Below are 16,727 nucleotides of genomic sequence, written 5' to 3'. Positions count from 1 at the left end.
CAGATCACCTAGGATACTATAATGCCAAACCAGGAAATAAGGGCATTATGTGTCTGGCTATGTATTGTGTGCCATAGCAGGGTAAATCACAGCACTGGCTGAACAAAGCATGTAGCAGATAAAAAAAGTTCACCTGTATCGACTGTGTACTTAATTATTTGCACCAAAGTTCACCTTAAGCTAACAAAATGGCTGACTCATTCACTGGTGATGAACAAAAAACTCATACAATATTTTATCTTGCCGAAAGAAAAGCATTTATGTTTCATAACTGAGACAAAACACCACCTGGATTCCAAATCTTACCAAAAATTTCTCAGTAGATTCTTGGCCAACCGCATTGCACACGTCACCAAAGTTTGCTGCACACACCTGAAAAAGATAGAAAACATTTCTAAAGGTCATCCCCACAGATCAGCCTTAGCCGCTGAGATCTCAGTGATCACACCCATACCCTTAGGCGTTAGGCCACCTATCTCTCCATACCTTCCGGACTTGGAAGAGCTTGCTGTCGCTGCAGAGGTCGCAGAATCGCGGCAGTAACATCTGTTCAGCTGTCTGTCTGCCGAGCATGGAAATCATTTTACAGATAATCTGGGAGAAAGAGAGAAAAGGTTTATTCCATAGGACCGATCTGAGCACACACAGGAAATGATGGAACGGATGGACGCCGGGGGAGGAACGGATGGGAGCCGGGGGAAGAACGGATGGAAGCCGGGGGAAGAACGGATGGAAGCCGGGGGAAGAACGGATGGAAGCCGGGGGAAGAACGGGTGGAAGCCGGTGGAAGAACGGATGGAAGCCGGGGGAAGAACAAATGTTTTCTTTTCCTAACACTGCTTCTGCCCTCAACGCATGTCACCTCTTAATCTCGCACATGTGCAGACCACAGCGATTCAAACCTCACTTTGGATTCCAAGCTGCCATGGTGGTGTGAAATGATCATCAACGTCACAGCTCATCATCATGCAAACAAGTAGAAAAGAAGGTGGCACTTTAGGAAAAGCTTACTAAGCCCAGTGACATTGCTAGTCACAAGGGGCTTCCGTAAGGAAGAGGAAAATAGCAAGATAGAAGATGGCGTAATCCCGGCAAGGTGCTATACAGACTGCGACACATCCAAGATGCCGGGATTGAGAGGTGAACTGCGCATGTGCAAGTGACATCACAGTTACTAAATACAGTGATATGTCAGCATAGGGAAGGGTATGGAGGATTTGAATGCCGACTGTCACAAGTACGTAATATCTACTTGCTGATGGTGTAAAATAAAAAGTTAGGTTTACTTCTGCTTTAAAAAGACCCAGTGCCCGACCATTTATTTCAACAACAATCTTCCCAAAAAGATTATATGTGCATTTAACATATTTTATCAGTGTTATTTAGCTGTAAAAGCCTCCCGTGTGCAGAAACCCAAAAGCCTCAGGGACTGAGACTGATGTTGGCCGCCATTCTCTTGGGTTTGATGTCTGATGGGGGCCATCCTCTTCGATTTGATGTCAGCAGCCCAGGCAGAATCAATGCTGTCACTCAAATGACACTCAATAGTATTCCCCTTCCCTCCTCCCCCAGCAACTACGTAAAAGATTATATAGAGAAGTGAAGGAGCTTGGCCAGCACAGAGAGTAATTAGACTATCCCAGAAGAGGAGAGAGGTATGACATGGAAGGAGATGTGCTGGGGAACTGAATCTTCCTAGAGTGGTTGAATTCCCTAGGAAGGTCAAAGGCACATTGAAAGTGAAGAAAAAAAAAACATGGAGCGCAACAAAGTTGCAAGTAAGCATCTAAAATACTAGGATAGGAAGTTGGTGACGGGGTCTCTTTAACCTTTCTTTTTTGCTGACAAAGTCACCTTAAAGTTTCTCAATTGTAATAAAACAATAAAGAGGTTTATTCTAAAAAGAGCAAAGTACAGAAATGCTCAATGCAGAGGAAGAGCAGCCACATGACATTTATCATCCTCTGCTCACATATCTGAATGCCTGCTACAGTCTACCACACTCTGCACATCATTGCTCTGTGCTGTGGCTTATTGAATTCAGCTGTCTATGTTGAGTCATGTTGGGTTTTGTGACCCGAAGCAGTGAAGAATGAGACTCCTACACAGTGTCAGAGGTATGCAGTGTGAATGTGCTTGTGCAAGCACGCAGGAGGACACCGACTCACGCCTACCCTTTCACTTACATTCACAGCTTCCACTTTGTATTCGTCGTCATTCTCTGGAGCAGAGAGATCCAGCAGTATAGGGCACACTTTGTTCTCGAGGTCACTCTGGTCGATCAAGTCTTGCTCCAGCAGAATCAGCAGAGCTTCCTGGCTTGCCTTCCTCACCTAGAGACCAGAACCAGAGACATAAATGTTCAGCTATTCTGCAATTTGCAGTTCCTGCTCTTAAAGTGGAAGTCCAGCCAAAATGGGTTTTTTTTGCTGTTTGTAATCTGTGAACAGGCAGAAAAACTGAAATTTTAGAGTTGATTCCAGAACAGGATAATACAAGTGGAGACACCTGTCTGGAGACAACTGTCAAAGAAGGGGGATTTCCCTTCACTTCCTATTGTGCGTCTGAGACAGGAAGTGATGGAAAAATATCCCCAATGGGGGAGTAGATACAGGCTCTAATTATTATTATTATACAGGATTTATATAGCGCCAACAGTTTGCACAGCGCTTTACAATATAAGGAAGACATTACAATTACAATGCAATTCAAGACAAGATGGTAAGAAGGGCCCGTGAGGGCTTACAATCTAAAAGGGAGGGGCAAGTGATACATAAGGAGGAAGCTGTACATGTGATACATGAGGAGCTAATCTTTCCTCACTTAAATCAAACCTAAAAAAAGATGACGTTGCCATAAATAGTGGACATTAATCAGATCTTTCCACTGATGCCCCCAATATTCTGGATAATTGCTATTCCCCAGATGCCTTCTGGGCACTCGTAGAGGCTTCAAGTACACCTGTCAGGGAATGAATATGGGGACTGCCATTGCCGACAGCAGATTTTGACAACACTTCTTAATGTCACCTTGTGAAGTTCTGCCTTGAGCACTTCCAGTTCTGTAACTCTCCAGCTGCCTCGTGTCAGAGCCTTCAAAGTCTACAAGAAATCCCGCACACCAAAGCGCAGGGACCTGGAGAGCGGCTGATGAATTTCACCGCTGAACTGGTGGGCTATGGCAACATGGCATGCCCATCTGTAATAAACCAATATGGGGCTCTGGGAGTATCCAGCACGCACAAATATGTAGCAAATGCCAATTCCCATATTTCTCATTTAAAGTTTGAATGCCAGTTCAGGGCAGACATTGTAAAAAAACTGGATTACCCATTCATGGTAAATACAAAACCCCTTTGCAATCACTTATGTAGCACTGGTCAGGAAGGTTTAAAATCTCCTCATCATGAAGGGCTTAAACTATGGGTAGGCAACCTCGCCACCCTAACTGTTTTAGAACTACAAATCCCACACGGCACTGCAGGACTCTGAAAGCCACAGGCATGACTTTCAGAGGCATCATGGGATTTGTAGTTTCACCACAGCTGGAATGCCGAGGTTGCCTACCCCTGGGTTAAACAAACAGTGTCAACCTTGAGCCCTAGTTCTTTCCATGGCCATGCAGTGTTATGCTATATGCCCATGCTTCCTGCAGGTGGTGTAACTTATCCAAGCATCGTTCCTGAGAGTTAGATTATGTATTTTCATGGAAAACAATTAAGCTTTTACAGCAACCAAACCAGAATGTGACACCTCTCAATTATCAATCCATGGTGGGTTCAGCAAACTCAGTGACACGGTCCTTTCTCCGGGACTATCGATGAAAGATCTATGCATTCTCCATCTCCCCTATGCTAAAGGCAGGTCAGGCAGAGGTCAGTCTGGCAGGGAGTTTACAGTGGACATTTTTACAATGCCTGCTTGCACAGACAGGCAGACATTCTACAGCAAGTTTCCAGTGAATGCAGCACCTGAGGGATAAAATAAATTAGGAGTTGCCCTGTTAAGCTTCACACTGACTAGGAACACGTCAAGCAAAGTGGGCAAACCGGTTCTTGCTCGTGCATTGTTAGGATGCTCTAACTCTCCCCTCTGTGCATGAAAATACCAAACTGGTTCCTGGAAAACTGAAACATGCAGATGTATTGCATACAAAAAGGTGAAGTGACCCACAGCATTGAAATCACCATTCATTGTTCTGTCCATGAAAGGGTGTATAGTGATTGGTTACTATGGGCTATGTGCTGACTGAAAGTGGAAATAAAGCTTGCAAAAAAAAAAGACAATAAAAAAAATCCTCATGTATCACTCCCCCCTCTCTTTTAGATTGTAAGCCCTCAGGGGCAGCCCCTGCTTACCATCTCGTCTTAAATTGTATTGTAATGTCTTTCTTATATTGTAAAGCACTGCGCAAACTGTTGGCGCTATATAAATCCTGTATAATAATAATAATCATCAACAGAGTTTTTATGGCAGAAGAGACTCTGTAGGTCTCCCTGCCTGTCAACATTTCTGTGCACTTGTACAGCTCAGTGCAGAAGATCAGTAAGGTCCTGTGCTGAAATTAAGTAAGTCCAGTGCGCATGCGTAGGAGTTACATCATCCCGGCCCATCAAGAGAAGCAGTACAGGCGGCGGAGGAGAGCGCTGACATTGCAGCACTGGAAGGGATTGCCTGAAAGGTAAGCCGACCGCCATGTGCTAATATGCTGTGCATGCTAGCACATTATGGCAAATACCTCCCGGGGGCCAAAAGTTTCCAGTTTACTTCCAGTTTAATAATTAAAGCTGAACTGCTCAGCTTAAGGTCTGTTATGTGCTTATACAAAAGCTTCTGTAATGATTACTGAATGTAATGCTTATAGTCTCCCTGAACTGCATTAATCCTTTATAAATGGCAGACAGAAGTTTGATGTCACAATGGGCTTCTGAATTTCCACAGGGCAATGAGGTATAGAGGAAGTAGAGCCAAGCGTAAGCCTTTAACGTGACATCACACTAACACCTTCATCGCTGGTCCATATAAACATTACAATTATTAGTAATTTCCAGATGCACTTTAAAGCCCAGGTGCAGCCCCTGGAGTCCGCTATCCCCCTTCATGGAAGTATGGAGGTATGTCCATGGCACCCTACACTCACAGTATGACCATAGTCTTCAGGTCCTAGGACACCTTGTGGTGAAAAGGTATTACTGCGGAGGACCACTCTATACTGAAGACGAGTATTGCAGACTGAGCTGCTTTTTTTGGCAAGGTGACTTTTTATTTTTTTTATTCTTTCAATAGCTTGGCTCAAGGGATGACATTCAATAGATCGCAGTGAAGTAGCTGCTCTGGTAGGCAAAAAACATTGACCTAGAATCAGGCCGTCTAGGAAAGATTTAGTACCAGGTTCCCAATGAACGTGTGATGTACTCTAGGAGAAAGGCAGTGCGCTTCTGTCCATGCTCCAGTCCAGAGGCAAGCACTGTTAGTTGCCGGCCCCTACTTTTTTTTTACCTAGAGTTGGCTTTAAGGACCAGCACACATGCAACACATACTAATGTTATAGAACTATTATAGCATATAACATAGTAAAGGAAGGACAAATATAAACCTACAGAATGCAAATTAAAAATAAGTCATCAATGGGGGGTCTATATGTCCATCCTCCTAAGCTAGAGGTGTCATAGGCTCAAGAAGAGAGGGGGAATAGAGCTTGGATCACCTTGCTTTTACATGCCTGAATGTGTTGAGAACCTGACATGTGACACCAGAGTAATCAAGTATTGGGTTTTGATTAGGAATAAAGTCTATTTTTAACATATATGCATATAAATATATTTGTATAATGAACCGTGAAGGGCAGTGTGAAATGATATGGTATGAAGCTCTAGCTCACCTGGTTATTGGGATCTGTGAGATAACGGATTATGATGGGCAGTAAGTATTCGGAAAAGGCCCGTGGAAACTGAGGTCGGCTCTCCTGCAGGAAAAGTGTGATTTGCGGTATCTGCTCCATCAGCTCAGTGCGCACAGTGGGCTCTGTAAAGACCAAAGAAGATACAATCACCATTAAAGCTTTCATTACACACAAAAAAAGCAACACTGCTCTACACTAGGGCTGCAGCTAACTATTATTTTCATAATCGATTTGTTGCCAACTAATCGATTGGTTGCATTAAAAATCAATCTCTCTCTAGTTGCCAACTATTGTCATAATGGATTCGTTGTTGCAGCCCTACTCTACACAAGGGCCTTGGAAAAGGGTCGCTAGCTGCCACTGGTCATCAGACTGTGCACACTATTATAAAGAGAGGCCTGGAGAGCACAGCAGGAAAGAAAAAAAAATGGATGCCCCATTTCCCAGGAAATGTCCTGCACCATCATAGATGCTTCAGCTAGACGTATATTGTTCTGCATGAACTAGCCTCTGCAGAAAATCCAGTCCTCCAACCCTACACAATATAAAAGAGTAAAACTTCCTCTTAAAGGAAAACTTTGGACCCAACCTAGCACCAAGATTTCCAAGACAGCAGCAGTGCTGAAGTACAGGCATTGTGGTGCCTACAAGTACCTGTGTTAGTCTTTATTCGGTCCCTGCGCCCCTACTGCACCTCCGTGAACCTTATGCCCATGCTGTACATTGAGCCTTCACTTCTCCCCAGCAGAAATGACAATCCCCTCCAGATGCTAAGCCTCACTCTCTGCATTTTAAATGCAAGATATTAACTGGGTAGCAGATTGACATCTAAACAACGAGGGGCAGGGCTCAGTGCCAGGAAGGGGAGGGTCTTAATCTAAATTTGCCCAGAATTCAAAGTCCCATGTACAGCCTGGGCCTAGGATACAAGGAAACGCTATAGGCAATCTATATGAAGAATAACACCAGTACATGCGGGTGCACTTCAGAGCTGTCCCTAACTTACAAAAATATCTTGGGCCATTTTATTGTAGAGAGTCCTGTCCTCATAGATAAAGCATCCAAAACCTTTTTATTATTAGTATGTAATTATATATGGCCAGGCTTCTCTCCTGATGATGTATACATGCTGTGCTTCCTGACTGATTGTAACTCATTCATTTATCTCTGCTGACATCCAATCTCTATTTCGTTATAAAAACCAGGAATAATACAAAGATAGACCCCATTGCTGACCTGAGTCTTCTGACAGGCGAACAACGATCTCCATGACCGTGAGAAAATCATCTTCTGTACTGCTGAAATCTCTCAGCACATCCAGCAAGCCGCGGGCGATGATCTGCCTGTAGGAGAAATTCAAAAACACCAGATTTAAAGCATGTAGACGATGGGCTGCACAGGGGATTGTCACAAGTATGCTCGAATTAATGAACATTTTGGGCTGCTTATGGCCAGGCTTAGAAGGAGAGGACTAGTGTCAATGATACGGTGTCAGGAGACCATTTACACTGGCTTTAAGAGGCAACCTAGCTGGAAGTATGAAAGCGGGATCAGCAGACAAAAAAGCTTTGAATTAACGCAATGCCAATCTTTACTAACACCCAATACAGTGGCCTGTATCCATTCTGTACCCTTGGATCTATACAGGACACTGTAAGGGTACTGTGCATCACAACAGCTATGTGGCGACAATGGACACAAGACTTTGAAGCCGCAACTAGTTGCTCTAAATACTTGTTCCTTAGTGTGTACACATTCCTGTAGCTAGAAATGTCACCCCCACACCAAGTGAATCTTTGTTAGTCAGTTTTTAATGAGGGAAGAATGTATAAACATAGAGCAAGATCCAGTTAGAATATCTGTAGCTTGTATAGTATATCTTCAGTTTTTATGTGGCTATTTCATGACAATAGTGTCATCCCAGAATTGGGCAACCAGGAGCCTCTAAAAACTTACAGAGGGCTAGTCAGCAATGAGCATTTATAAGAGTCCCAGGCTCCACACTTAGGCTGACATAATAATGCAGGGATGGTAGTGTGTGCAGTTATTTGTATTCTCTCCTTGTCAGAACACGCGTCAGCCTGTGGCAGGCAGGAGCTCACAGAAGCTGCCTTGTCTCCTGCTTCAGCTCAGGGCTGATAACTGACATTCTGTCTGGTCTCCTGGAAGTGGTAAACTGTCAGGTAACAAAGTATTTAGGTTTTTTTGTTTTAATCCTGACCGTGCTTGTGTTATATGACAGTGCTTTGCGAGTGTTCTATCAGCAATAAGCTCAGGCAGGAATCAGGACAGGCTTTTACCTTTGCTCTGACAGAGGAGAGAATATTAGGAAATAATAAAAAAAAAAACAAGCATTCTCTATAATGTATCACTGTACTTTTATATTAGTGGTTTAAATTAAGAGTGAAGACTCAGAATATTGTGGATGCCCATCGGTGACTGGTTCTCTTTAAAGTATGAGTATCCATATTTTAAGCCTTTCCAATGGTCCTTGTGTACTGCCTACTGGCCTACTGTAACTGAATGTGTTCATGAAATAAATGTCCATTGTTGGTACACGTCCTAGTTCATAACCCAAAGGTCTAAATGTGACTCTACTGCCCTAGGATATTCCTATACTTGTCAGCACCATCTAGGGGCCCTAGTGCCATGCCAATGGTAGAGCTGGGCAGAGACCGAAGACATCACTTATGCAATGCAGTGCGGTAGTACATTGGCTGTAGCGCTGGCGTTTTAGGTTTACTTCCTGCTGCTCATGATACCACCACGTTTCATGTTGGGGCATATCAACATGGAAAAATGTAAACCTTTTCACTGCTAATCGAAATATCTTCGTATTTCCCCCAGGTAACCTGTAATCTCCACCCCCATGATTGGTCTGTTAGCCTTGTGTTGGGGCTGGCATGTTCAATCACATGACGGCTTCTTGTAGCTTTCAGGGCAATCCACAGGCAACCCAACTTCCCATCTCTTCTCAATGGCCATTCCAAAGCCAAGTAATGGTGCCATGCCCCCCTTATGCATTCTCCACGCCATATTTATTCAGGATTCCAGCTCTCAAACACTGATGTCTTTGATTTGGCCTTGTAGGAGGGAGCAGAGACTGAAGCCGGTGTATGGAACTTTCACCGCTGGACTGGCATTTACATATAAGAAGCCAGCAGGTTATTAGAACCCACCAAGGACTATTGGATTTTGGTGGAGTTTACCTTTAATTGCAACGTCACAACATTTACCTGTTGAATATATTATCGCTAAAGGCGTATTTTTCCAGTCGCGCCAGGGGTGTCAGGTTGTCCTGCCCGGGAATGTCCAGGAAAGCACTTATCCTCATGCTTTCACAGTCTGGTCCATAATCCTCGAAGCCAACTTAAAGAAGAAGAAAGAGATGCGTTATGTTCCCCCCCCTTAGCGTGGAGCAGACCTGTCTAAGTATCACGTTACTGTGTGTGTGTCGGACGCAGGGTGTCTTGTATCCACACCTATATACAGGGATACTTGGGTTACACTATGATGGACACAAAGCAGCCAAGGGAGCTATTTAAGCTAATTTGTATCCAGCTCAGAGATAGCGATCTGTTCAGATGCTCAGCCGTGCTACAGGTTTCAAGAGCAGGACGCTAATCCCCTTTTTAACATGAAGTGTGAGCAGAATTTTAATTCCTGCTCAAGAGGAATTAAAGCAGATTGTCCTGCCCAGTCTGCCCTTCTTTTCCAGCCTCCTCTACTGCCCTAGGATATTCCTATACTCGTCAGCACCAACTAGGGGTCCTAGTGCCATGCCAATGGTATATCTGGGCAGAGACTCAAGACAGCAATACAAAGCTTCCTCTAATGCCCTAGAAAATTCCTAAACTCATCAGCACCATCTAGGGGCCCTAGTGCCATGCGAATGGTATATCCGGGCAGAGACTCAAGACAGCAATACAAAGCTTCCTCTAATGCCCTAGGAAATTCCTATACTCATCAGCACCAACTAGGGGCCCTAGTGTCATGCAAATTATATATAAGGGCAGAGACTCAAGACATCGATACAAAGCTTCCTCTACTGCCCTAGGAAATTCCTATACTCATCAGCACCAACTAGGGGCCCTAGTGTCATGCAAATTATATATAAGGGCAGAGACTCAAGACATCGATACAAAGCTTCCTCTACTGCCCTAGGAAATTCCTATACTCATCAGCACCAACTAGGGGCCCTAGTGTCATGCAAATTATATATAAGGGCAGAGACTCAAGACATCGATACAAAGCTTCCTCTACTGCCCTAGGAAATTCCTATACTCATCAGCACCAACTAGGGGCCCTAGTGTCATGCAAATTATATATAAGGGCAGAGACTCAAGACATCGATACAAAGCTTCCTCTACTGCCCTAGGAAATTCCTATACTCATCAGCACCAACTAGGGGCCCTAGTGTCATGCAAATTATATATAAGGGCAGAGACTCAAGACATCGATACAAAGCTTCCTCTACTGCCCTAGGAAATTCCTATACTCATCAGCACCAACTAGGGGCCCTAGTGTCATGCAAATTATATATAAGGGCAGAGACTCAAGACATCGATACAAAGCTTCCTCTACTGCCCTAGGAAATTCCTATACTCGTCAGCGACATCTAGGGGCCCTAGTGCCATGCGAACGGCATATCTGGCAAAGACTCAAGACAGCTATACAAAGCTTCCTCTACTGCCCTACTAAAAAAATCATTTTAATTTCTGCATTGCTGTTGGAGATTTCCCCTCACTTCCTGCCTGGCAAAACGGGTGGTCACCAGGACAGGAAGGGGAAATTTCTTTAAATTTTTTTTATAAATGAACCCCTAAGGGATGTAAAAATCTCTCTAAGGTCACCCCAAATAACAATGCAAACCTGATCTGGGTTTTCCTCTCACCTAATCCAAAACTAAAGCATTGTTTTTAGATTTTGGATAGACTTGGAAAGTGTTGGAACCTCTATTAGGTTTTTATTGTCACCTGGCACCCCACTGAAGGAGATTGTCACAGTGTGGTCACTAGGACAGGAATAGAAGGGAAGTCTCTCCAGTGTGCACACACACACACACACACACACACACACACCAAGAAGTGCTTGACAGAGGCTCTAACTGTTTTGTATGGAGTTCCATTTGAATATTTTGGATATCACGGGGTAAGCAATACAAACCTGAGACACTTCTAAAGAAGAACCGCGGGATGGTAAATTAATCACTGCAGTAGATCTGTTGCTTTAGTAAAACAAAAACTGCTTATGTGTTTTTTCTTGTTTATTGCACATTGTCAGAAGCCGCAATGTCACTTCCTGTTAGTCCTGGCGGCAGCTCACCGAGACTACAATTCTCATTATGCCCAGAGAATCAGCATCCCAAATGGGCGGATATGTGTATAGCGGATCAGACTATGAATTAGACCGGGTCTGAGACCCCACTGGTCTGCCCATTACAGCGGATGATGTCATCACTCGCTTACTAAAGAACTACAGCGGGGAATGCACATGACAGGCGGCCAGGGGGGAGAGCAGGCATAGTGGCCACTGGTCTTATGGCCAGGGCGCCAGGGGGCTTTTCCTGAATATGGGTTTCTCATTGTCTGGATGGCTCTGTGTCACTCTATTAAAGCATGAAGTCACCTTTATATTCATAATAAAACTTCTGCCCGGAGTTCAGCTTTAAAGCCTGATCAATCCCCAACTTTTTCCTGTTACAGTCCCTTAGGAACAGGAACTAAGGAAAAATCTCTCCCGTGGGAGCAGTTCTAATCCTTTCCCCATCTTATCCGATCCAAAAAAAGGAAGTTTGGGATTTAAAACACAATATCGCTCTTGCGGCAGGCTGCTCTAATGAGATGCTCTTTGAACGGCCCTATTACGTAAACCAATTTCCTCGTCCTTCCTTTCCCTGCATAATCACTGCTGCGACCTTGATGGTGAATGATTAACACCGGCACCTATAGAATCCCACATGTGACGCCAGAAGGAAATGGTATCAGAAAAGGACAATACGTATGTCAATAAAAACACAAGGATATCAGCCTGCAGCAATCTACACAAAGTAAAATCAAACATAATAAAAAGAACATGCAAAACAGACTGGATGAGTAAGAACACAGGAAAGGTTGTGTGGATGAAAGTGAACCGAGGGGAGATGAAACAGCAGCAGGATGTTTTTAGCTATAGGTCCGCTTCAAAGGGGTTCTGAAACTGACTGATAACATACATTGTTCCGAATAGCGTGGGGGGTATACAGAAAAGGAAATGACTTTTCTAGAGGGGGAAATAATGCAGTGTAGCAAAAGTAAAGAGAAACAAACACAAAATGAACAAGATTAGAGATGCACCGATATCGGTTACTTTGCTGTCGATACTCGCCGATACCGGGGTTTCCACTGGCATGGAGCCGGCTTCCTGATTTTCCAGGAATCCAACTCCATGTTTTGCCGGCTTGAAGATGATTGGCAAGGAAACCGGCTTCCCAGCCAAACACCACAGAGCCGGCTTCCCAGGCAATCAGGAAGCCGGGCGAAGAGTAATGACCTACCTCCCGGCTTCCTGATTGGCCAGGAAGCCGGCTCCATGTCCACTGGCTTGAAAGCCGGCTTCCCAGCCAATCAGCATCGAGCCAGCTGTTCAGCTGGCTCGATGCTGATTGGCCAGGGAGCTGGCTTCCCAGCAAAGTCAGCTGTTTAGCCAATCAAGAAGCCGGGCCATTCCCAGGAAGCTGGCTCCATGTTCCACTATGGCACTGTCAGTCAGAGGAAATCTTCCTCCGGTATCGGAGCATTTAGGAAAGTACGAGTACTTGCCCAAATACTCGGTATCGGTGCATCCCTAAACAAGATGCTTGTAACCTGATCCCACCCTATTGGCTGCCCTCCGCGAGACTCACTTCTCTTCATCGACTTGGTTCTAAAACCAAGCTCTCATAGCTAAAATATACATTCCAGGCCCTAGTCTTAAAGTGGACCTGTGTTTGACCCATGCAGGCACCCATATCATCTTATATGTACCTTCCATTTGCTCCCCACAGAGTGAGGAGAAAAGCCCCTGTGTAAGCTCCAAGGTGACCTCAGTCTGAGCTTACACAGGACTCAGGACCCACTCCCCATGTGACAGAGCTAAGCCAATCAGCAAACACCAGTGCTGCCACATAAGCCAGAGGGGAGCGAGTCACCTGGAAGTACTGGGTTGCTCGGGGAACAATTGGGAAGAAGAGTGAAAGGAAGCTCAAATCTAAACTTCTGCAGAGGCCGGTATGTACTAAACCTTTTTTTCTTTCCCTTGCATGGCTAAAGCACATGTTATCAGCAATCAGCTAGTTTTATTTTGTATTCTGACATCCCCTTTTTAAAGCAGAACTCCGTCCATAGTATTTTGTTTTGGATCATATGGAAGAGTTACATTCTTTACTGCTTTCTGCATCTGCGCTAAGATTTCCTTTTATTTCCTGTCCCTGTGACCACCAGGGTAATGTTGTGGGCAAGACTTCCTGTTTCCCTTTGTCTGGAGAGCATTGGAGAAAAATCTGCTATAGATGAATGTGAGTGTCAGTGGCGGCCCGTTACATCCACCAAAGGTGAGGTACCCAGATATCCTGTTCCAGTCTTTAATGGAGAATCTGGGTAAATAAAAGCTGACCTTTGCAGTGGGGCTCCACTCGCAGCGGACGGGTTAAGTGCTCATTTTGGTCTAGGGGCCGCAATAAAGCAGTTTTACCCACCTGATGACCTGTGGCGGCCAGAATTCACGTCTCTCACTTTGCTCTGGCTATGGGATGTCCCTCAGCATCCCTTTGTCTATGTCAATAGCCCTGCATAAGACATTATGACGTCAGTGGTACTTAGACCACTGGTGCCCGGGGAAGAAGAGGCTGCGGGGACATGTCCAGCAGCCCAGAGGAAGCCAGGATCAGGTAAGTAAATCTGCTTTATGCTATCCCCTAGAGCAGGGGTAGCCAAACTCCGGCCCTCCAGCTGTGGTTGAACTACAAATCCCATGAGGCATTGCAAGATTCTCACAGCCACAGACAGGACTCTCGGAGAGAGATGCATCATGGGTGTTGTAGTTTCACCACAGCTGGAGGGCCGGAGTTTGGCTACCCCTGCCCTAGAGCCTTGGTTTTCAACTGGTGGGTCGTGACTCAAAAGTGGGTTGCGAACCAGTGTTCAGTGGATCGCCGATGGGGGATCGCCGGTGGGATGGGGCTATGGCCGCGAGGGAGCTCCAGCCATACATGGATTGCTTACAGCTCCCTCATGTGTCCTGTAGAGGCTCCTGGACCTCTACAGGGCGCACAAGGGAGCTGTACAAGCAATGCTCATATAGATGGAGCTCCGTCACAGCACAGCAGCCCACACTGGACCCCAGGCTGAGGATCCATTCCAGTTCTTGTAAGGTAAGGAGACTGGGTGGTCCTAAAAAAAAAAAAAAAAAAAAAAGTAAAATTTTTTTGCAGTGTGTATGTGTTTGTTAGAATGCCTGCGAGTGTGTAAGATTGTGTCTGTCAGTGTTTTTGATGGGCCCGTTCACACTAGTACAGCGCGTTAAGCACGTAGTACCATGTAATCGCACCTACTGCGCATTCTGATGTGGGAGCTGTATTGCCATTCATTTGAATGGTACCCCAAATGCACCTCCCACCCACAGTTCAATCGGCCACACTGGACGCACGATGCCGCAATGCCCTGTGTTCCATTGCGGTGCGACTTGTATCGCAACTTCATGACCGAGGACAAATGTGGGTCCTGAGGTGACACAGGTTGAGAACCACTGATTTAGACCAAAAGGAGCACTTAACCCTTGAAGTACAGGGGTAGCCACACTGCAAGGGTGAGTTGTATATCTGCCCGGAGTTTGCTTTGCTCAATTGCATGCAATCCGCAATGCAATTCGCAATGGCCAGCCTTATCCTGAACCTTCAATGAGACCCTTGTAAGAAAGGCAGGTTTTTGGCGTTACAGCAGGCAAAAGCTTGCGCGGCTCGTCTGCCACACAGAGCATCTAAAAGCATGCAGGAGGGCGGCTTGAAAAAAATGCTTGACTGTAGTTGCTGCTTTGATTGGAGTTCCCCTTTAACCCAGAGCTAATACATTCTTTTTTCACAACAGTTCAAAAAAAGAAAAGAAAGACAGACGTGATTGGTTGGTTGGTTAATAATAGGACCTGAAATACGGGCACTGGAGGAAGCAAGAGTCATGTAAAGGAGGAAGTGGAGGCGCGCGATGACGTCCAGCCCCCGCAATGCAGACTTACAGTCGTCCAGATCATCTTGTAGGTCCACAAAGTAGAGAGGAATCCCTGGGAGGAAACACAGCAGGAAGTCAGCAAGACAGATCACTAGCATGTAGGGGACAATGAACACAAATGACATTTAAAGGAGCAGTCACTCCCATCTTCTTTACAATATATATATATTCACTGGTGGTGAAACAATCATTTAAAACACATGCATCAGGAAGATTCACCTGCAGCGGCTGACTGGTGAATGTCAGAGTAACTGCTTTATCAATAGGACCCTTAACGTAGAACTGAAGCCAAACCTTTTTCGTTTTGGATAGAGCGAGGGAGGGTTATAACCCTGGTCAGTTCTCTTTTTTGACATCCGTGTCCCACTGGGGAGATTTCCCTTTAGTCCCTGTCCCATAGCTACCCCATGTAAGAAGCTGTCTCGCAGCTACTGAGTGTGCATCACTGGAGCTCAGGCAAGTGACAGGCCGGAATTCATATGGGAGCTGCCATTGCTATGGCCGCCTGAGGTCTGATACTTGCTGACCAACATAATAAGCCGGCTCCCAGCTACTGAGTGTGCATTGTTGGAGCTCAGGCAGGTGACAGGCCAGAATTCATATGGGAGCTGCCATTGCTATGGTCACCTGAGGTCTGATACTTGCTGACCAACATAATAAGCCGGCTCCCAGTTACAGAGTGTGCATCACTGGAGCTCAGGCAGGTGGCAGACCAGAATACATTATATTGTCTGGATTGGAAAAACCCTCCTCCTCTTCAGGACAGGTAACATCACTATGAACAACTATTTATTATACCAGAGCTACAGCCAAAAGATACAAATAACCAGCCCATTAGAAGATAAAATAATACAATCAGCTTTTGCTGCAATATTCCTCTGCCATCCAGAGATTTCCCCCACAGAACTTTTTATCTAGATGTCCTCAGTGTGATGTCCAGCATCATTCGACCCTCTTCCTCTGAGCCCCGGTCACCCATGACCAACACCCAGCCTGTGATTGGACTTTGAGAGGAGAAGCAGCACAGTGAGGAGCTCATCTCTCTGCACTCTCCTCCTATCAGCCCATGAACTGATTGGCGGCTGCTTCTTCTTCTTCTTACACTCCAGCTCAGCTGTACAGGGGCCACAAGAGGCCGATACCAGGTCACATTCAGCCTGCATGTACACAATACATTTAATGATGTATTCATGACTTCAGAGCCGAATTCAGAAATGTCTAGAGGTCAGCTTCTAAGGAAAAGCCCTTTACGTGTGAGCACCGTCTTCATGTAACACAGCCCATAGAGATCCTGCCATCAGTACACATATATAAACAGACATGACACCCAAATGTACACAGCCTGGGGAACTGCAGTACCTGCTGAGGACATGGCAGGGCGCTATGGCAGATGACAGCGCTATGTAAATATGTCACTGCAATGTGTATATGTGAATAAGTAATATGAGTATAAAAAATGAACTGCAGTGCCTGAGGTTGCAATGCTGTGGTACAGCGCCATGGAAGATGGCAGCACTATATTAACAAGTCGTATTGTAACTTGCACACATATTATGTATATATAAATATATCTATATATATTTATAT

At 45.2% G+C, this 16,727-nt stretch overlaps 1 protein-coding gene across 1 annotated transcript in view; it reads right to left on the bottom strand.

Annotated features, from left to right (window-relative positions):
- LOC108802360 (serine/threonine-protein phosphatase 4 regulatory subunit 1-like) overlaps positions 1-16,727 on the bottom strand; it is a 33,505-nt gene that overhangs the window by 16,013 nt on the left and 765 nt on the right. The window contains exons 2-8 of the mRNA XM_018574227.1: positions 15,148-15,192; positions 9,138-9,270; positions 7,138-7,244; positions 5,881-6,023; positions 2,187-2,333; positions 487-594; positions 307-372 (exon numbers count right to left, since the gene is read on the bottom strand). Coding sequence (XP_018429729.1) covers positions 307-372; positions 487-594; positions 2,187-2,333; positions 5,881-6,023; positions 7,138-7,244; positions 9,138-9,270; positions 15,148-15,192 — 749 coding nt within the window. The remainder of the gene's footprint in view (positions 1-306; positions 373-486; positions 595-2,186; positions 2,334-5,880; positions 6,024-7,137; positions 7,245-9,137; positions 9,271-15,147; positions 15,193-16,727) is intronic.

Source organism: Nanorana parkeri, unplaced genomic scaffold (genome assembly GCF_000935625.1).
Source record: "Nanorana parkeri isolate BGI_ZX_2015 unplaced genomic scaffold, ASM93562v1 scaffold50, whole genome shotgun sequence".
NCBI classification, from domain to species: Eukaryota; Metazoa; Chordata; class Amphibia; order Anura; family Dicroglossidae; genus Nanorana; species Nanorana parkeri.
This window is presented reverse-complemented; position numbering and strand designations above follow the sequence as displayed.